The sequence below is a fragment of the Neoarius graeffei genome, chromosome 12 (assembly GCF_027579695.1).
Source record: "Neoarius graeffei isolate fNeoGra1 chromosome 12, fNeoGra1.pri, whole genome shotgun sequence".
NCBI classification, from domain to species: Eukaryota; Metazoa; Chordata; class Actinopteri; order Siluriformes; family Ariidae; genus Neoarius; species Neoarius graeffei.
In genome coordinates this window covers 43,655,255-43,677,471 of record NC_083580.1, presented here as the reverse complement: position 1 = coordinate 43,677,471, position 22,217 = coordinate 43,655,255, and the positions used below count along the sequence as shown (strand labels likewise).

The 22,217-nt window shown below is 42.1% G+C and overlaps 1 protein-coding gene across 2 annotated transcripts in view; it reads right to left on the bottom strand.

Moving 5' to 3' along the window:
- Window positions 1–14,340, bottom strand: part of eif4ebp1 (eukaryotic translation initiation factor 4E binding protein 1) — a 31,751-nt gene extending 17,411 nt beyond the window's left edge. The window contains exons 1-2 of one of the 2 annotated variants that reach the window (XM_060935045.1): window positions 14,171–14,340; window positions 13,874–14,056 (exon numbers count right to left, since the gene is read on the bottom strand). In XM_060935045.1, the coding sequence (XP_060791028.1) occupies window positions 13,874–14,009 (136 nt within the window). In that variant the 5' untranslated portion in view covers window positions 14,010–14,056; window positions 14,171–14,340. Of the gene's footprint in view, window positions 1–13,873 lie in introns of both variants that reach the window. The other variant, XM_060935043.1, reaches the window with a different exon arrangement.
- Between the last annotated feature and the right edge of the window lie 7,877 nt (window positions 14,341–22,217).

Genomic DNA, 22,217 nt, shown 5'->3' with positions numbered 1-22,217 from the left:
TGATACGACAATCACAAAGGCTTCTAGAATTATTTCATTTTAAAAAAGCTGTATATAATTTTTGATGCTGCTTTTATTTTGCTTTTTCTTTCCATTCAGGAAATCAGCTGATCTCTACAATTTTACAGATCCAGACTGGGCTCCAACACAAAACATGGGCCACAACAAAATCAAAGATGGGACTAAAGGAGTAGCTCAAAATGCTAGGCTTACAGAGCACAGAAACAAACAAAATTATTGAAGAATCTTCCCAAACGATCACAGTCAAACAAGATTCATGTCAATCCACTACCTCAAAACACTGCAGCCTCCTCACCCAGTGAGAGCTCCATCACTAAACATGTTACATAGAGTTACATACCTATCTTTTGTAGAAGTCAAAATTGTTTTAAAAACAGATTTGAGAAATGACAAGCTTCTAAATGCAAGTCCTCTTTACCTTCCAGTCATCATAGGTGCAGTTTTCCAATAAAATATAAAGTCAAACATTTCTCAGTTGACTTATACTTATTTGCCTTTTGGTTTAGCATGGTTCATCACTCTATGGAAATAAATGAAAAGCAAAGCAAAAAGTTGTCTTAGGGGCACACAGACCTGAAAATACACTCCCTAAGACACTCTCATTCATTAGTAGGAAACATAGCAATGGAGAAAGGCTCACACAAGAAAAGGGTGCTGCAGTTGCAGTGTTTATTCAGTTTGACTGTTGTGTTTTCCCCTCAGAGTGGTTCTTTAAGCAGGTGAGAACATGGCAATCACACTTGGGCCTGAGAGTGTCCGAGTGAGGTGGTCTCAGTCCACTCTAGAGAGAAAGTGATTCAATTCTGAATTGACCTGGCTGCAGGAAGTGTGTTTGAGTTGCTGCAACCATTTGTAGGTGCGAGTTTTTGTAGAACCGAGCCATTAAGTGCAAACTTAGCCAAAGTAGAGAGCTGTAGAGCTGCAGAAATGTCACGTGTTTGGGAGCTTGGACTGCTAAATTAAAAGAAAAACAAAAACACTGGATGTGATATACAATGTTTTCAACCATATAGTTATTTATATAATGACCATTTATTTAGCATCAGCTCTGTGGTCTGCAATTTTGTCAATTCCACGTGAACTTGGCAATGGCTTGTTGACCTTTCCAAATGAATGAAAGGTTTTAAAGGCATGTTTTCAGCCCTATATATATCCCCCTCAGACTTTTCCATCTTTAAGTGTTCCTTTACAAATGTGCAGTGTGAAAACAAACCAAAGAATCAGTTACATGCCAATGCAGATTTAGGTGCAACAACATACAGTACCTCATCTAACAGTTGATTTTAACACTCAACTCATTATCACAGCTTTTTTTTTTTCCTTCTTTTTTTTGGGGGGGGGACCAAAACTGTTTTCCACCTGGCCCTGACTGGGACATTCCTACCATTAGGTGAGATACTGTCACATTACACTCGGACAAGAGCGTCTCTACATGTCCCAACATGTCCTGAAGGCGTGTTAAGCTGTGGGATATACACAGCATTCAAGTCAAGTCAAGTCAGCTTTATTGTCAGTTTCTTCATATGCACAGGTCATACAAGGAAATTGAAATTACGTTTCTCTCTATCCCATGTAAAGACATAGACAAACATAGGACTGACATTAACAAGACAAACATTAAAGCGCAAGACAGGACCAATAACAGTGTAACAAGCAATAAGTAAAGTAATGATTAAAAAAAATTGAAACATTTAACATTTAGAAAAATAATCTAGGCTAAAGACAGGAAGATAAGAACAAGACTAGTATACAAGACAGTACAGTACAGCACAATCCAGTTGAGGTTATCACAGTAGCAGCATTATGTAGAATAATGTGTTAAATAATATTGTGCTAATAATGTGTAGCAGCATTCAGAAGCAGCATATGGCAAGTTGTTATATTGTAGGGCCCAAGGCAGTTCTTAGGAGATAGTTCAGGTAAAAGGTGCAAAGTCACATGTGTAGTTCCATAGAGAAGTCTTTTCCGTGGAGGGCAGCAGCAACAAGAAACAGTGTATGGTGTGTAAAAAAAGTGAGGTAGTGCAGGTAAAGGTACAAAAAAAGTCACATAGTGCAGTTCCATAGTCAGAGTCTTTCCTGAGTTCGAGTCTTTCCATATATATATATATATATATATATATATATATATATATATATATATATATATATATATATATATATATATATATATATGTGTGTGTGTGTGGGGGGGCTTCCTGAGTCAGAGTCTTTCCCACGCGGGGGGGCAAGATCCTAACTTCTTGGCTGTCTGGCGGGTGGAGCTGTCAGTGATGGGAGAGAGGTCAACATCCTGACGGCCTGGTGGATGAAGCTGTTGGTGAGTCTGTTGTTCTGGACTGTAGGCTCCTGTACCTCTTTCCAGAGGGCAGGAGGCTAAACAGGTTGTGTGCTGGGCGAGTCTCATCTCTCACGATTGTGAGAGCTTTGCGGGTGAGGCGGGTGGTGTATGTGTCTTGCAGGGAGGGGAGGGGTGCATTGATGATCTTTCCAGCTGTGTTCACTATACGCTGCAGGGCTTTCCTGTTGTGGTCAGTGCAGCTCCCACCCCATACAGTGATGCAGCTGGAGAGGATGCTCTCAGTCACTACGTTTACATGCACATAGAGAGAATCGAATTTCTGCCGTTGCTCGACTGAAATCGAAGTTCAAAATGCCATGTATACACCTTAATTCGGCTGAAATTGAACCAAACTTGATTTCTCGGAATCGAGCTACACGACCTAGTTTATGCGATTTCTGCCGAGCTACTTTGTGCATGTATACCCTATCGAGCTACTTGTCGAGCTACTTCCGGAAGTGACGAGTGACGAGACCACAAGCGGGAAACACAACAGCCTCGGTCGGCATGACAACGAATCATGACAACGGCATGAATCTTTTCTTTTTGTGGCATTGTTTGCACTGTTAAAATTTAGCTCACTTACTGTATCACCAAATACATCTGTACAGCTGTTGCATAGCTGTGAATTGTGTACATAAACAAGTCATTGTATTTGTGTGTGTATGTCCAATATCTGAAGAATGTCAATAAAAACAAAACAACTGAACTTTTTGTGTGTTTATTAAGACACAAGTTAAATTGTAAGCAAAAAAAAATATTTTTTGTAAGCAAAAAAATGGACTTTAGAAAAATATTATTGTGCAAAATAAGTTGTCTTACAAAACAGTGGTCTGCGCCGGACAGTTTGTAGCCATAGTCTACAGCTTGAACACGGAACTGCTAGTGTTGCCAGATTGGGTGTTTTAAGTGCATTTTAGCGGATTTGAACATGTTTTGGGCTGGAAAACGTCAGCAGTATCTGGCAACACTATAGCTCTTCTTCATGACGACAACCGGAAGTGTACCAACACGATGGGGCGTGTAGCGCCACGTGTGGCTCGGGTGCACAATGCACCTTGCACGATAGCCCGATTTCACTTGTGCATGTAGGATTGGATTTCTCTGGCACCCCTGCTGGGACCCTTTGCTCGATTACCAACAGCAGCTCGATTTGGACGTGCATGTAAACGTAGTCAATGGTCCCTCTGTAGAACGTAGTCATGATGGGTGGTGGGGCACTGGCGTGCTTCAGTTTGCGCAGGAAGTAGAGGCGCTGTTGGGCTTTCTTGGCCAGTGCTGCGGTGTTGCTGATCCAGGAGAGGTCCTCGCTGATGTGCACTCCAAGGAATTTTGTGCTTCTCACTCTCTCCACAGCAGCACCATCGATGGTCAGTGGCAGGTGTTGGCTGTGGCCTCTCTGGAAGTTGACAACAATCTCCTTTGTCTTACTGATGTTCAACAGGAGGTTGTTGTCTCTGCACCACTTGGCCAGAAGGTCCACCTCAGTCCTGTAGTGCGTCTCGTTGACGTTGGTGATGAGACCCACCAGAGTTGTGTCGTCTGCAAACTTCATCAGGTGGTTGGTACTGTAGGTTGTTTTGCAGTCGTGTGTCAGCAGGGTGAAGAGCAGAGGACTGAGCACACAGCCTTGTGGAGCTCCTGTGCTTAGCGTGATGGTGCTCGAGGTGTTGTTGCCGACACGTACTGCTTGTGGTCTCTTGCTGAGGAAGTCTAGTAGCCAGTTGCAGAGGGAGGTACTGAGGCCCAGCTTGTCCAGTTTGCAGATCAGCTGTTGGGGTATTATGGTATTGAATGCTGAGCTGAAGTCAATGAAAAGCACTCTCACATATGAATCTTTTTCCTCCAGGTGAGTGAGGGCTGGGTGAAGAGCAGAGCAGATTGCATCCTCTGTGGAGCGTCGGGCCCTGTATGCGAACTGGAAGGGGTCCAGGGTGGGTGGGAGGGTGGATTTGATGTGTGCCATGACCAGTCGTTCGAAGCACTTCATAATAATGGGTGTCAGTGCTACAGGACGGTAGTCGTTGAAGCAGGATGGTGATGGCTTCTTTGGCACGGGTATGATGATGGCGGCTTTGAAGCAGGAGGGGACGATGGCTTGTTCCAGTGAGGTGTTAAAGATGTCAGTGAAGACATGCTTTAGTTCCTCAGCACAGTCCTTCAGTACCCAACCAGGGATGTTGTCTGGGCCTGTTGCTTTGTGTGGGTTGATGTTTGTGAATGCTCTCTTCACGCTAGCGACAGACAGACAGACAGACAGACAGACAGACAGACAGACAGACAGAGTGTCTGGTCGTGAGGTGGGGGTGTTGTTTTCTGTGGACGGGTGTTGTTTTGTTCCTCGAAACGTGCGAAGAAGCTATTCAGGTCGTTCAGCAGAGATGTTTTGCTTTCGCAGCTTTGTGGCGCAGGCTTGTAGTCAGTGATACCTTGGATGCCCTTCCATAGGCTCTGTGCATCTTTGCTATCTCTGAAGTGGGAGGTTATTTTCTGTGTGTAGTCCTTTTTTGCTTTCCTAATGCCTCGTGACAGGTTGGCTCTTGCTATTTTCAGGCCCACTTCATCCCCAGCTCTGAAGGCTTTATCTCTAGCCCTCAGCAGCCTGTGGACATCCCCTGTCAGCCATGGCTTCTGGTTGGCCCAAGTGATGATGGTTTTTGTGTGCGTCACATCAACGCACTTGGTGGTGTAGGAGGTCACGGTGTCTGTGTACTCCTCAATGTCTGTTTGGTTGTTGTAGGTGGCTGCTTGTCTGAAAATGTCCCAATCAGTTATTTCAAAGCAGTGCTGGAGAGCAGCTTGGGCGCCGTCTGGCCATACTCTCACCTCTTTTGGAACCGGTTTGGCGAGTTTTGCCTTTTGTCTGTATGCGGGCAGTAGCAGAACAGTTTCATGGTCTGATAGTCCGATTTGGGGGAGGTGTGTAGCTCTGTAGGCTTCTTTATGGGAGGTGTATACCATGTCCAGTGTGTTTTTCCCCTTGTTAGAAAATCTACGTGCTGGTGGTATTTTGGAAGGACAGTTTTTAGATCAGCATGATTGAAATCCCCGGCGAGAATGATGAAACCATCTGGGTGTGTTGTCTGTTGTTTGCTGATGGCATGATAGAGTTCGTTTAGTGCTGCATTTCTCTCGCTGTTGTTGTTGGTGGAATGTAAACTGCGACGAGCAGAATCGCGGTAAACTCTCTCGGCAAGTAGAATGGACGGCACTTAACGATCATGAACTCAGCCAGTGGTGAACAGTGTCTATAAACTACCTTAGCGTCTCTGCACCATTCATCTCGGATGTAAAAACACACGCCCCCGCCACGACTTTTACCTCCTTCCGAGAGCGCTCTGTCCGCTCGGTAGCATGTTAGCTGCTCCAGTTGTATGGCTGAGTCAGGGATGTTGTCGTTTAGCCATGTTTCAGTGAAAATGAACACACAACAACTGCTTACTGTCCGGTTCGCTGATCTTAGAAGTCGAATGTGGTCCATTTTGTTGTCCAGTGATCGGACGTTTGCTAGCAGGATAGATGGTGTGGCCGGCCAAGTAGGGTTAGCTGCTAGCCTGTTCCGGATGCCTCCGGGTTTCCCCCGCTTCCTAGTTCGCGAGCACCGCGGTTGATGCCTCTTTCCTGGGGTCGACGTGCTAGGCGAGTTCGCAGGTCTGCGCAGGATTCCCAGCTCCTGTAGCGTCCGTGTTTCAATGTCCAAAACATCACATATCTTGCTGTTCCGAATTTGTAACAATTCCTGTCGGCTGTATTTGTGTTCCAACATACATTGACGAGAAAGACACTCTGAAAAACACATTTTACAAAGAAAAACAAAACACGGGAGAGAGAGGGGCCGCTGCGTCTGTGCTGCGCTTCCGCCGCTTTAGCTTTTACAGTTTCTTCTAGTGTTTTGTCATATATGGTGTTGCAAACATGGAAACTGTCACTAGTGACCCTTTTTAAAGAGTATAGCAAAAACATTGTGTGTGCACTTTTGTTTACAGTAATAAAAGAAAAAAAAAAAGTTATTCCATCTAAACATTTCCTTCATGTCTGCTTCCTGACTCAACACCATCCTACTTCATTTTGTCTGCATTCTTAACAGAAATAGCTGAATTCTGCTCATACAGTATATAAATAGTTTGTTTGTGGTTCAGTGACCAAAAACAACTTTGAAATAGATTATAAGAAATAAGTTTCAATCTATTACTTTCTATTCCGATAAACACTCGGACATGCAAACGTACATTCATGATGATGATGATGATGATGATGAGGAGGAGGAGGATTCAATGAAGATGCCATATGGCCCTTTTCCACTACCCTTTTTCAGCTCACTTCAGCTTGCTTCAGCCCGACACGGCTCGCGTTTCGACTACCTCAGAACAGCACGATTCAGCTCACTTCAGCCCTGATCAGCCCCCAAAACTCGCACGGTTTTGGAGTGGGGCTGAAGCGAGCCAAACCGAGCCAAGTGGGGCTAGGGGCGTGAGCAGACACTCCCCTGTGCACTGATTGGTGAGGAGGAGTGTCCTCACATGCCCACACATGCTCCGCGAGCACGCTGGGATCTGTAAACACCGTAAACCCGGAAGAAGAATTACGAATTACAACCTCGCCTCATCTATACGCTCTTGCTGTTGGCGTTGTCAGTGACAACAAGCCACAGCACCAAGACCAGCAACACTAACGACTCCATGCCCTCCATGTTTATTGTTTACTATCCGGGTCATGAGACTACCGCTTAAAAGGTCAGTGATGTCACTGTTTGCGCCACCTAACGACATCACGTGACGTCCACCCACTTTCGCTAACTCCACCCAATGTGTCCACCCACTTCCAGCCAGCACGGTTCAGCGCGGTTGTAGTCGAAATGCAACTCCAACAGCCCCACTCAGCACCGCACGGCTCAGCCCAACTCAGCCGCGTTGGTAGTGGAAAAGCGGCAATAGACTAAATCGGCATAATCTGGTGCCTCATGTTTTGAGTATGCTTTCTCCTGGGGGGAAAAAAAAAAAAATCTAGCAACACCAAGTACAGCACATTCTGTATTTTACAGTTTCTCATGGTGTCTTGCCAGATAACTCTGTCTCCCTGTGAGCACCTGAATGCTAGGGATGTTTACTATATAAACTAGTATGCAGTAGGACAATCTGACTGCTCAGTTGAAACAAAAACCTTTCAAATACAAAAGTGATTGGGAAGAGAGTGAAATGATTTGGGTCAACAAAATTATGGCTTCTGCTTATCTGGTGAAAACTCTGTTCTGAGATTTGCACACATCACTGTTGGCTCTTTGTCTCTGCATAAAAGCAACAGCTACATGAATAAACATAAAACATGAATATTTTTTGACAAACCCAAGCGAGGTCATCAGGCAGAGAACAACCAGTAAGAACATGGTATCAGTCATGCAGCTATCAGGCAGCTGAGTTCAGTGTCAGACTTCCCACCTCCATCTGACACAGTCCCCCCCCCAGGACCTAATGTACCAGTAAATTTAAAAAACACCCCTGACTTACAAGGCCAAAGTTCTCACATTTACAGCTGCTCAAATAAAATATCCAGTGCAGATATCAGAGACTTGAGTCCTTGTGTTAATATCAGTGCAGAAAGAAAACCAAGGCAGTGTAAAATAAAGGCATGAATGTATAGCAGCACAAAACACCATTACAACATGCATGCTGTTACTCCACTGTTGCATCACTGTCGTAAATTTTACTAAAGCACCGTCCAGATTAATCACTATTTATAATGATAGCACACCAAAGGAGAATGTGAAGCCTATAAAAACATGAGCAGCTCATGCATATGACATTACATACACAAACATCGGTGCATTTCTTTTGTGCATTATCTGTACCATGTGTGTAACATACTAGTGCATGTCAAACAATCAGAATATTGTGAAAAAAGTTCACTTTTATTCATAATTTAATTCAAAAAGGTAAACTTCCATACAAAGTGAAATTTCAAGCCTTTTTTGGTTTTAATTTTGATGATTGCTTATAGCTCACGAAAATCAGAAATCCAGTATCTCAAATTATTAGAATATTTCCTAAGAGCAGTCAAAAAAGGATTTACAATTCAGAAATGTCCAACTTCTGAAAAAAAAAGTATGTTCATTTATACACTCAATACTTGGCTGGGGCTCCATTACCGCAAATTACCGCATCAGTGCGGCATGGCATAGAGGCAATCAGCCCATGGCACTGCGGAGGTGGTGTTCTTGAAGCCCAGGTTGCTCTGATGTCACCTTCAGCTCGTCTGTATTTCTGGGTCAGGGGTTTCATCTTCCTCTTGACAATACCCCATAGATTCTCTATGGGGTTCAGGTCAGGCAAGTTGGCTGGCCAATTAAGCACAGAAATATCATGGTCAGCAAACCATTTGGTAGTTTTGAAACTGTGGGCAGCTAAGGCCTGCTGGAAAAGGAATTCAGCATCTCCATAAAACTTGTCAGCAAACGGAAGTATGAAGTGCTCCAAAATCTCCTGGTGGGTGGCTGCATTGACTTTGGACTCAATAAAATACAGTATACCAACACCAGCAGATGGCATGGTACCCCAAGTCAACACAGACTGTGGAAATGTCACACTGGACTTCAAATACTGAGGATTACGTGCCTCTCCACCTTTCCTCCAGACTCTAGGACCTTGATTTCCAAATAAAATTCAAGTTTTCTTTCATTTGAAAAAGAGGACTTTGGACCACTGAGCAACAGCTCAGTTCTTTCTTTCCTTAGCCCAGGTAAGATGCTTCTAACGTTGGCTCTGGTTCAGGAGTGGCTTGATATTAGGAATTCAACAGTTGTTGCCCCTTTCCTGAATGCATCTGTGTATGGTGGCTCTTGATGCACTGATACCAGCCTCAGTCCACTCCTTGTGAAGCTCTCCCAAGTTCTTGAGTTGACTTTTGACAATCCTCTCAAGACTGTGGTCATCCCTGCTGCTTGTGCATCTTTTCCAGCCAAACTTTTCAGCAATGACCTTCTGTGACTTAGGGGTCATCCATAATTTATCATTATCATGAGTCTACAAAGAGTAGACATTTGAGCAACCCCCCCCCCCCCCCAAAAAAAGTGTACATTAGCGTACAAAAAAATGATGGATCTACGTGGAATAGGAATTCAAAATAAAACTATGTCTTGTATTACTTTTTATTAAAATCGGATGACAAAACAATTCACAAGAGAAGAAAAGACGACACAAGACGGGTCCAGAAGTTTTCATAGAAAGCAGGCGATTCATTTTTCAGTCCCCCCACTATTTCGTGGGCCTTTTTTGTGATTGTTATGGGCTAAAATGTCTGATGTTGCGGGGGGGTTTCCAAAAAATTGCAATGAAAGTTGCGGTGTTTAGGTTTTTGTTGCGATTACACTGCGGGAGGAAGTGAAAGTTGCGAGAAATTGTTGCGATTTTCTCTTTGTGATTAAAATTGAGTGATATGTTAAATATTATTACTGAAAAACTATTGATTAAAAAAACAGACACTGAGAAATGGTCCTATAAACAACTTTACCAATATAAAAGATTACCAGGACTACAAAAATGCAGAAAAATAGGCTTTACTTATCCAAATGCACCTGTTGGTTCAAAAGTTAAAGTGCATAGAACCTCACAGCACAACATGAAGTTACCTTAAAATATAATATAAATGCCTCAGCTTTCATGTAAGAAAACCTATTAAACACTAGTACTGTGTGCAGGCAGTCTCTCCTGAAGACTAAATTAAACAATAATTATAAACTAATAAAATAAATGGCTCAGGCTTCATAGAAGAAAAAAAACAATTTGAACAGAATCTCACAGTATGATGCTGAAGCTGCCTAAACAATGGAAAATAAAATACCATTTTGGCAAAAATGTTGGCATCCATTAATTTCTTGTATTAAGTAAAAACAATGTAAAGTGCACACAGACCTTCACTGTAAACATAACACACTTTCAGTAACAGAATTTAAGCCTATATAAACGCTGACTCGCACATGTTGCTTCTCTTGAACGTACCGGTATACACGGAAGTAAGCAGTGTTGCCAGATACTGCTGACGTTTTCCAGCCCAAAATATGTTCAAAACCCGCCAAAATGCACTTGAAATCCCCCAACTGGTCGGGAAACCACCCAATCTGGCAACACTGGAAGTAAGGCGGAAGGTAGTTTGTCGACGTCACCTCAAGACGACGCCAACGATTGGTCAAATTTGCGGGAAAGTTGCGGTGATTGGATATAATTGCAACACCGCCCTGAATTCGCGGGGATTGGTTGAATTTGCAAATCGCAACATCGCGAAATCCTGGAGGGTCTGATTTTTGAAAATTAGGAACTGTCTTTTTAAGGGGAGCTGTTGCCTTTTGGCTTTGAAACATTCGTTTTTGCTTCTTTCCAAGCAGCCTGTCCTGCCCTAACTGCCTCCTGCCGCTTCTCAGATGAATGCAGGAAACAATAAATGTTTAAAAACTGCTCGTACTCGTTTGAAGGAGTCTTGTGAATAGCGGTATTTCTGCTATTCACAAATTTGTAAATGCAGTCAAAATCTGGGTCAGCCATTGTTGTTGTATTGAAGAAAGAAAGCGTGTAGAGCTAACTGGCAACACTGATGTGGCACGAAATTTTTAACATGGCAGCCGCCGATTCGCACATTGACGGATCATAATTTTTTCATTTTTAAAAAGTGTATGCCTGGTCATTAACCCCCTCCCCCTGCGTACGGTTTGTACGCTCGTGATAATGATGAAACTTATGGATGACCCCTTACCTTCCTTGTTGAGGGTGTCGATGATTGTTTTCTAGATAACTGTCAAGTCAGCAGTCTTCCCCATGATTGTGTGTACTGAACTAGACTGAGAGATGCACAGTATTTATACTGTTTGAATAGTAAATTTACTCAAACATGAAGTGAAATGTTCTAATATTTTGAGATTTTTTGCACTGTAGGCCACAATTATCAAAATTAAAATGGAAAAAAAATGCTTGAAACATTTTTCAGACACTACTGAGGCAAGAGTTGAACATGACGGGAAAACCTCCCAGATGCTGCTGTAGATTTTCTACTCACTGTTAAACTGTATGAAGCTTCTCAAGTTCAGAATCAGTGATTTCAGCTGAGCCATCAGCTTGTTCAAACAAGCACATGTTTAAATACGCATTTAACTATGTTTGCAATATGATGCCGGGTGGCACGGTGGTGTAGTGGTTAGCACTGTCACCTCACAGCAAGAAGGTCCTGGGTTCGAGCCCAGTAGCCGCCGAGGGCCTTGCTGTGTGGAATTTGCATGCTCTCCCCGTGTCCACGTGGGTTTCCTCCAGGTGCTCCAGTTTCCCCCCCACAGTCCAAAGGCATGCAGGTTAGGCTTATTGGTGGCTCTAAATTGACCGTAGGTGTGAATGTGAATGGTTGTCTGTGTCTATGTGTCAGCCCTGCGATGACCTGGCGACTTGTCCAGGGTGTACCCCGCCTTTCGCCCATAGTTAGCTGGGATAGGCTCCAGCTTGCCTGCGACCCTGTAGGACAGTATAAGCGGCTACAGATAATGGATGGATGGATACGATGCCCAGATTTATCATTTTGCACATTTATTGCACCAATTTTGTAAACTTTCACTATTAACACAGTGTTGCCTTAAAGAGCACTGAAGCTGGAAATCTGTAGTGTCAGTGTTAACTCAAGTTTAGAACACCGTATGTTCTTTGCATCACAGGTGAACAGTATGCATTACAGCACTTTGTGGTTTCCCCATTTTAAAGGACCAAAGGTAATCAGACAATCATAAGTTACATTAATTTTTTTTTTGACTTGGTTGCAAATTGTTTGTAGTCAATAAATGCCTGAAGAACCCATAGACATCACCAGATTCTGGGTTTCTTCCCTGGTGATGCTCTGCCAGGCCTTTACTGCAAAACGTCTTCTGTTCCCGTTTGTTCTTGGGATGTTTTGTCTTCAGTTTTGTTTTCAGTAAGTGACATGCCTGCTCAATTAGGTTCACGTCAGGTGATTGACTTGGCCATTGCAGAACATTTCACTTATTTGCCTTTTAAAAAAAATAAATAAATAAAAATATATGTATATATAAAATAATAAGCCACCCCGGGTTGCTTTTGAAGTATGGTTCAGGTTCTTGCCATCTGCACAATAAAGCTCCACCCAATGAGTTTTACGGCATCTGGCTGAAACTTGGCACATACTACAACTATACACTGCAGAATTCATCCTGATGTTTTTGTCAGCAGTCACATCAATAAATACAAAGGAACCAGTTCCATTAGCAGGCATACATTCCCATGCCATAAGATAAGATAACATGCTTTGGACTGTGAGCAGTTACTTTCCTTCTCCAATATTTAAACTTCCCATTCCCCAGAAGGTGTCCTTGGTCTCATCTGTCTCAAGAAGTGTTGCTCCAGAACTGTATACAGGCATTTATACACGCTTTTTTGCAAACTCTAATCTGGTCTTAATGTTTGTGAGGCATACCTCTGATAAACCCTCGATATTTACTGTTGTGAACATTTTTTTTCACCAGGGAAAGAATTCTGTCATACAGCACAGCTGCACTCAGTTTTCTTCAGTTACTTTTGGTCCATAAAAAAAGTTCTGCAATTCCTATAGCATCAGATACCCTCAAATTAAAACAAAGTTTGCACTTTGAGATTATATTCATAATTTAATTTGAAGCGCCAATATACTCCGGTATATGGCTAAAATACCCATCTTCTTATTCAATCACAAATGTAGCCAATCAGCCAAGTTCCCTGTCCAGCATTTGTTTTAGTTTTTCAGTGGCGCAAGAGGCTAATAATGCTAACTTAAATCTACCTGATGCAAGTTCAAATTGTAAATTTGTCATCAGCATCACCTCCACTTTTTAGCTATAATTCAGACTTCGATCTTGGAGGAGAGTTCCAGGAAGGGGTGCTACCCACCATTTTCCATCAAGGTTGAGCTGTACAACACAGTTTAACCGAGGTGCAGCAGAGATGCAGCCCAAGTAGTTAGCGGTTTACAAGATGACCATCCAGTGCTAACTCAGCAGCACTGGGATTGGAAATTGAAACCTGATCAGCAGCATTAGACACTGAACTGTAACTTAAGTTTTAGATCTTTCACTGGTGTTGCTCTTGAACCTATTTGCTCTGAAAATGGTGCATAAGAATGGTTGGGCTATTCTTGGCTCTGAAGGCTGCAAGGTGAAAAAGCTACCCCTGCCACCAGGCTTTGATGACAGCAGTTGCATTCCAGTGTACACACCGAGTGTGTGTGAGAAAATGGGCACTGGCATAAACGTAAAGGACAGACAGGATAAAAACATGCAGTAGCAGTAAAAGACAATGATGTGCAAAAATAAAATAGAACCACTAAGAAAGAAAGCAGGAGATCCATTGAGGAAAGAGTGTAGAGAGGAACCATTGCACCATAAACAATGCATGTGGCTGAGCATGCGACAGCCACTCACTACCGCAGTGCATTCATCTATAGGCTTTAATGTTTTAACACTTTTAGAACAATCAGAGTCGAGAACATTAATCTGTACCTCCGGGAGTGGTGCTAAACAGAGTTCCTCCAGGTGTGCTGGAATAATCATGGGGGAAATTGGCTGCGTCGCTGATGATCACCCGTCTGGTGGTCGGGATGGCGCGGCTGCTGGTCTTCTGGCTGCTTATGGACATTCTGAACCCTGTTTAAGTCCAAAACTTTCAGCGCTGTGCTTTTATCCCTAAACCACAAGCACAACATCAACAACACAATTCACTAAACTGGCTGTCAAACGTTTTGCTAACTCGCCAGGAATCTGTGAGCTTATTAGCAACTCAGTTCCAAATCTGTTTACCTGTTTTTAAACCAAATATGACTATGTACAAAATACAAACAGCCAAGATTTAGATCATCTCATCCTCACGCTACAAGCCAACTAAATGTGCTAAGCTTCTGAACAACCACGTTTTGTGTGGGTGTGTGTATGCGCGCGCGCACACACGCTCCATACAACACGAGGAAAGTGCCATTTAAAACAGAGCTCGTGACCTTACCACGGCGCCTTAATTCTGCGTCACGGGAGTGCCAGCGCATGATGGGAAATGTAGGTTACTTGTTTGTTTCTTTACGCTTTGAAACCGCGTGATGTGTGAAATTATTTTTAGTGATTCAAATGATTCGAGTCATTTCCAACGAAGCGATTCGGATCTTTCACTTCCTGATCCGTCTTTTTGGCTCATCCGTCTTTTATGTAATATTATAAAGGTGCTGACTGCAAAGTTGAATTCTGGGCAAAATGTTCTATGTCTACAGTTGTTGGAGGTTCGAGATGTTGTGATGCTGCACACACTGTGTACCCCTTGTGTCTCTTTTGCCGAGATAAAATGCATCCCCGGCGGCACGGTGGTGTAGTGGTTAGCGCTGTTGCCTCACAGCAAGAAGGTCCTGGGTTCGAGCCCCTTCCTGTGTGGAGTTTGCATGTTCTCCCCGTGTCCGCGTGGGTTTCCTCCGGGTGCTCCGGTTTCCCCCACAGTCCAAAGACATGCAGGTTAGGTTAACTGGTGACTCTAAATTGACCATAGGTGTGAATGTGAGTGTGAATGGTTGTCTGTGTCTATGTGTCCAGGGTGTACCCATTCGCCCATAGTCAGCTGGGCTCCAGCTTGCCTGCAACCCTGTAGAAGGATAAAGCGGCTAGAGATAATGAGATGAGATGAGATATAACTAAATGAGGGTGGCACGGTGGTGTAGTGGTTAGCGCTGTCGCCTCACAGCAAGAAGGTCCAAGTTCGAGCCCCGTGGCCGGCGAGGGCCTTCCTGTGTGGAGTTTGCATGTTCTCCCCGTGTCCGCGTGGGTTTCCTCCGGGTGCTCCGGTTTCCCCCACAGTCTAAATTGACTCTAAATTGACCGTAGGTGTGAATGTGAGTGTGAATGGTTGTCTGTGTCTATGTGTCGGCCCTGTGATGACCTGGCGACTTGTCCAGGGTGTACCCCGCCTTTCGCTTGCGACCCTGTAGAACAGGATAAAGTGGCTAGAGATAATGAGATGAGATAACTAAATAATTGTAGTGAGTGCTTAGCTATCTTAGCCTTAGAATGCATGTGCTTGACTCCATGGTAGCGACAATGGAGTTATGGGGCCTTTGACATGATGTCATCGTAACTGTGGGTTTGTTTATACAGTCAAGCTTTGTGTTTGCCAGTGACAGGCACAAGTGTACGCGAGTGATTTGTAAGCCCAATTCAGTACATCTAGAGATATACTTGTAAAAGTTGCAGCTAAAAGAACAATGACAGAGACCTGTAGTGCTTTTGGATGTAGTAACAGACATGGAGATAAACCTGGTTTAACTTTTCACTGCTTCCTGACACTTTCGCGTTTCCGGTATATTTAGAAGTCCCAAATGCTGAATAGTTCAGGATGTCGTAGTGTCCTAAATCCAGTTGCTGGTTTGCTGTCCACTTTTCAATTGGAATAAATGCATTTGTGGGTAAATTAAGAAGATGATGAAGAAGAAGCCTTTATTTTTTATTTTTGTCACATATAAACTCAAGCATAGCAAAATTCCTCCTCTGCATTTTAAACTGTTTGAAGCTGTGAACACACACATTTGTGGGTAAATTATATGGATCTGTGATGCATGTTTCAGCTTTTCGATATAACGCGATCTGCTAGTATAATCTAAGGTGACCAGATTTCTGAGAAGAAAACCTGGGACATTTTCAGTTTGGGAGTGAAGATATCATGAAAACATCTAATGTTTTCATCTTTGGAATAAAAAGGGGGGACATTTCTGGTTTTCATGTATTTTGGTCATGCATTGCATAAAAAGTGGGATCTTCCTCACTGATTGCATTGTAGGCCTATTCTGCAACTGCTTAGGTTAACATTAATTAAAGACAATGTGAAAATCCCTGGTATGGGTACATAGTTTAGATTTATAGACTCTTAAATTATAGGCTAACTGAAACAGATATTTTAGACCCATGAAAGTAAATATATTAAATTAATTACTATGACGGGGCAGCACGGTGGTGTAGTGGTTATCGCTGTCGCCTCACAGCAAGAAGGTCCGGGTTCGAGCCCCGTGGCCGACGAGGGCCTTTCTGTGCGGAGTTTGCATGTTCTCCCTGTGTTCGCATGGGTTTCCTCCGGGTGCTCTGGTTTCCCCTAAAGACATGCAGGTTAGGTTAATGGGTGACTCTAAATTGACCATGAGTGTGAATGGTTGTCTGTGTCTATGTGTCAGCCCTGTGATGACCTGGCGACTTGTCCAGGGTGTACCCCGCCTTTCACCCGTAGTCAGCTGGGATAGGCTCCAGCTTGCCTGTGACCCTGTAGAAGGATAAAGTGGCTAGAGATAATGAGATGAGAGTGAGATTACTATGACACTTATCTTCTTTCTCTTTTGTCCCTTCACTCTTTTTACTCCCTTAATTTCTCACTCTTCTCCTCCTTGTCCAGTCTTTAACAATAAATAGTACATCCATCTATTATCTGTAGCCGCTTATCCTGTACAGGGTCACAGGCAAGCCGGAGCCTATCCCAGCTGACTATGGGCAATAGACAGGGTACACCCTGGACCAGTCACCAGGTCATCTCAGGGCTGACACATAGAGACAAACAACCATTCACACTCACACCATCACATTCACACCTATGGTCAATTTAGAGCCACCAGTTACACAATCACAATCTTTGGACTGTGGGGGAAACCAGAGCACTCGGAAGAAACCCACACAGACACGGGGAGAACATGCAAACTCCACACAGAAAGGCCCTTGTCAGCTGCTGGGCTCGAACTCAGAACCTTCTTGCTGTGAGGTGACAGTGCTAACCACTACACCACCATAAATAGTACACAATTAGATAAAATACTTATTCCTACTGGTTGCCTGACTTTTTTTTATTCAAACTTATCTCAAAACATTGATTCCAATATTAACTTTTCAGGCACAGTGATATTTTTTTGGAATAGGCAAGGGATGCATTTAATGAATTACATGGCTTTTGGATAAGAACTTAATGAACATTCAAGGAAGTAATGGCAGAGATCATAGCCATCACTGACAAACATTTCTAACGTTATGGTGAATTGAGTTGTAGTGGTTACTTCCCCAAAAAATAGAATTTTAACCCACTGGCAGAAAAATCTACTGCCAAAACGGTACCATGGACAACACCAAATATAGCCTATACCATGTGAATATACTTCCCACTGACGGAATTGACCTATATTCTAAAAAATGTAAGATTACAATTATCCGATCCTTATAACCTCCCTGGTATCCTTTTTAAATCCATTGAGGATACAAATGATTCCCGATCTTCCATAGCCTAAATTGTAGCCATAGCTGAATTGATGACCTAGCCTAAATGAGTAGCCTGAATCAAAATGTGTAGTCTGCTACACAAATTACTGACACTTTGGTAACATTACCATAAGCCTACAGCTTTACATAGCCAGCTACTCTGTGGTATAACACACCAATTTGTGTGTAAGTTAGCTTATGCCATTGAACTGTTACAGTTTTACCTCAGCTGGATTTCTGTTACAGCAACGCTACATCTAGCAACAACTTCAGCTGACTGATTGTCGCTGCACTGAGCTTTCTCCCGCTAAACATTGGCCGCAGTAGGCTACTGTTTGTTAGATCAACCACTCCATCTCAGTACAGTGTGACAAGCAATGTTATGGTCATATACAACATTGCAAAATGTAGTTTACACATTTTGACAACATAGATGACAAACAATGTCACTTAGGCCTACCTGAAAAGACCATGGTTCACCTGTAAAAGACTATGGTTCACTGAAGCGATCTGTCAAAGTTGATTTTAGTTTAGGCAAAGATTCTAGTGCTCCACTAAAAAGTTGTTCCTCAGCTCCGCCAATCAAAATATTGGAAAGGCTATCGCCAGAGGTGTTCTAGAACAGGAGTTCTTAACCTTTTCTACTGTAAGGCCCACCTATTCATACTTGTAACAAGTCAGGGCCCGTTAAAAAAGATCCCCAATTATTTTGGCTCATCTATTCTATTAGAATCTAATAATCTATTGTAAAGTGTATTAATGGGATGCAACATTACTTCCCTGTTACAGATGGGAGCCCAGGAAATAAATAAATGCAGTAAAAACAAACTGTTTTTACTGTAGGTTTTGTATTTAAAACTGTACTAATGTGCCAGAAGCCAACATAAAACCATGCATGCAGGGCATTCTCAGTCAAAAGGGATTAATGATCCAAACGTGGAGTCTGATTGATTAACACAAGAATAAATTCTAAGTGACAAGAATAAATTCTTGTGTTAATTGATCAGACTCCACTTTTGGATCATTAATCCCCTTTGACTGAGAATGCCCTGCATGCATGCGTTATGTGCACGCTTGGGATCCAGTCATTATGGGAAACACTTGATGCTGATTTGAGTACAATCAGTGAGTGAGTGCAGCTGCTCAAGCTGCACCAGACTCAAGTGCGCAAAGGTGTGACAGTCAAGTAGTAGCGTGCTGTGTGACCACAATTTTTAGCTTATGCATATATCACCATGCATCACCACCAAAATGCCTCATTTTCATTGATAACCCATCGCAAAGCATCGCGAGCTGTAGTGTGACCGTAGATTAATGAGGCGGATGCGATGTCGGAGGCAGCCCAGCAATTGTACCCTACTATGAATAAAAATTAGCTTCAACTTGAAAAAAAAATTGTGACCCACTAGAGGGTGCTCCCATTAGTGGGCCACAGCCCATTGGTTGAGAAACACTGTTCTAGAACATCTCTACTATTGGCCTGAGCCCATCTTAAAGTGATCCACAAAACAATATGCGAGGCATCTGCTGAAATCTGGTAGATGTTTTGGTCTGGGCTTTATTTATTTATTTATTTATTTGGGTCTGTCGGTCATGGTTAAGAACAGGGACATTTCCGGGGACAGCTCCAGCCGAGGACAGGCCACCAAAAACGGGGACTGTCCCCGGAAAACGGGGACGTCTGGTCACCCTAGTATGATCTAAGTTTTTAATTGGCTCGATGTTGTCCGCACATTGCCATCTTGATGTGACATAGTTCTATAGTTATGCTCATTAGTTAAAGCTCCTCGTTCAAAAAAAAAAAGTTCCTTGCATTCAGCTATTTACGTAGAGCCATACTGTTTACCTCAAAAGGTAGGAAAATGGTCCCAAAATGGAGAAAACCAACCCTCAGCACATCAAAATGATCACATCTCATCCACATTATATTGTTCTTGTGTGACATAGGAAAATGCCATGCACAATAAAAATTTTTTTGAAAATTTTCAGATGACTTTGCAGTCAGCACCTTTAAATGATTCGTTCCTTTCTTAAAGTTTGAATTTTTTTATTTTGATTTAGACTATTTCAGTTTTTGCAGTTCAAATATATATATATTTGCATATAAATAACCATGTGTACCAATGATTTAAGGATTGTTTGTTAAATTGAATTGCAGTACTGTCATTTTTCATGCTTAGGCTAATTATTAAAATTTATTTTGTGTATTTTGTGTCTTTAAAGTTTGTCATTAATGTCAAACCCAGACAGCAAAGGTACGTTGATTCAAAATTAAATTGTCTTCAATCCAACAATATAGAAGCAGATTCACAATCAGAATGCTGGTCTAATCAACGTTGAAAAGTTGTACTTTTACTCAACCCTGTTTTAACAGTTATCTAAATGTTGAACTAAAGTCTAAAAAACCTAAGAATATCAACCATATTTTCTGCATGCATATACGTACTACATGGTCAAAAGTATGCGCATACCCACATACTTGCCAACTGTACTGAGTCACATGGTCATCTACCATTTTTGACAGGTGAATACCGCCTTCTGATCTTAGTTCTAAACAGTGTTGCCAGATTGGGCGGTTTTAAGTGCATTTTGGCGGGTTTTGAACATATTTTGGGCTGGAAAACGTCAGCAGTATCTGGCAACACTGGTTCTAAATTACCACATTACAAAATAATTACCGTATTTTTCGGACTATAAGTCGCACTTTTTTCATGGTTCAGCTGGCCATGCGACTTATACTCCGGTGCGAAGTATATATGCTTTTTTTTCTCACCGTGGAATAACTGGAGCTGATGCCGAGTCTGACGACAGCCACGCAGAAGAAGAGGAAACAGCGCTTCGTATGTCGCTGGAGTTGGCAGCGTTGTTCAGAAGCGACACCGAGGATGAGGAATTCAATGGATTTGCTGATTTGGAGTGAAATCGTCAGCTTGATAAACTTGATTGACCTGTGTTTTATTATTAATGATAGGCCTATAGTTATTTAAATAAGTTATGTAATGATTTTAGGCAGTGCTTAATTTGTGAAGTGGGAGGTCCCGGAACGCAGGAGGTGGGTGGGTCCAGCGACTCAAAAAAAAAAAAAAAGGCGGGGGGTGGTTTACTATAAGTTTACACACATGCGCTTATTGTGTGTGTAAAAAATAATAATAATATCAGACATTATGATCTTAGAAAACGCTTTAGTGACGAACAGTTACAGACAGTAATATGTCGTGATATTATGTTATAAAATATTATTTTTATTAGGCTATATATTAAATTATATATTAAATTTATCTTCTAAAATAACAGACTGTACTCATATCACAACCGGTTTATTTCACCATTGGAGATCAGATCACACAAGACATGCGTTAAATGACTCATTTTAAGGATTTAAGTAGGGTATTTAAAAGCAGTGCCAGCAGGATTTCGCTCAGGTGGGTAAGGCGCCATACCATAAATCCGGAGACCCGGGTTCGATTCCGACCTGTGGTCATTTTCCGAGCCCTCCCTGTTTTTCTCCTGCTCATTAAAAGCAGTGCCAGCAAACATAAGTGCAATCAATTCAAGTAATAGTTAAGAAATAAAGGGTTTACAAAACAAGTTGGAGAATTCATTTTAAAAATTTTAGTAAGCTTTCTTGTTTTTTTGCCATTTTTTCCACAGCGCAAGCTAACAGCTACAAAAAACCCGGTGTTCTATTGAGCGGAAGTATACACCCCATGCCCCCCCCCCCTTCCCCTTTCGCATAGATTTTGTGGATGTCATAGGAGAGAAATCAACAACAGATATCAAAATCAAAACTGAACACTAAACAAATTTTTATTTACTTATTTAATTTATTGTTTGATTTTTTTCCCTTTGTGATGGTCACGGAGGTGATCTGATCCATTTAAATAGCTGCCGGAACACCGAATGAAATGAAAATAGCTGCCAGATCCGACAACGGAGGTTACGGATCTTGTTCCATCATGTTCCGGCTCAAATTAAGCCCTGATTTTCGGCCTATAGGCTATTGAATAACTTGATGTTACGGTACATATTCAGACAGTTTTTCTCTGGGCTATTATAAATGATTTTGTTTTGCATTTTTAAAAATAACTCTCCTTCCAAGATGAACTTTATTCTTCGTCTCTGATGTTATAGTGTTAATGGTCTGAATAACGTTTAATGTTTTTTATCTGAAATGACGTTAACTGGCAGGCGCACTTTCTGCCTGTTTTTTTCTCTGAGCGGTTGTTGTTGTTGTTGTTTTCACTAGACGGTTGTTTTTACTACCGTACCTGTCTTTGGAGATGATATACCTATAGCCTACTTGACCTCTGATTTGATGAAATAAAATTTGACAAAAATGAAGAATGACACTCCTCGATGATGACTACAGCTTTAATAACAAAGATGAAAGAGCCATGGGGCGATAATAAGCCCTACCGGTAAAAATATTCTAAAAGCAAACTGATTAATGCATCAGTAATAGGCTACTAATATTAGTTATAATAATAATACAGGCTATTAGTAATAACGATAGTGATGGTATTAAAGATAGTAGTAGATATTTAAAATAATCAGACTAGGCTACTTACAGGGCAAAGGGTGCGTTATC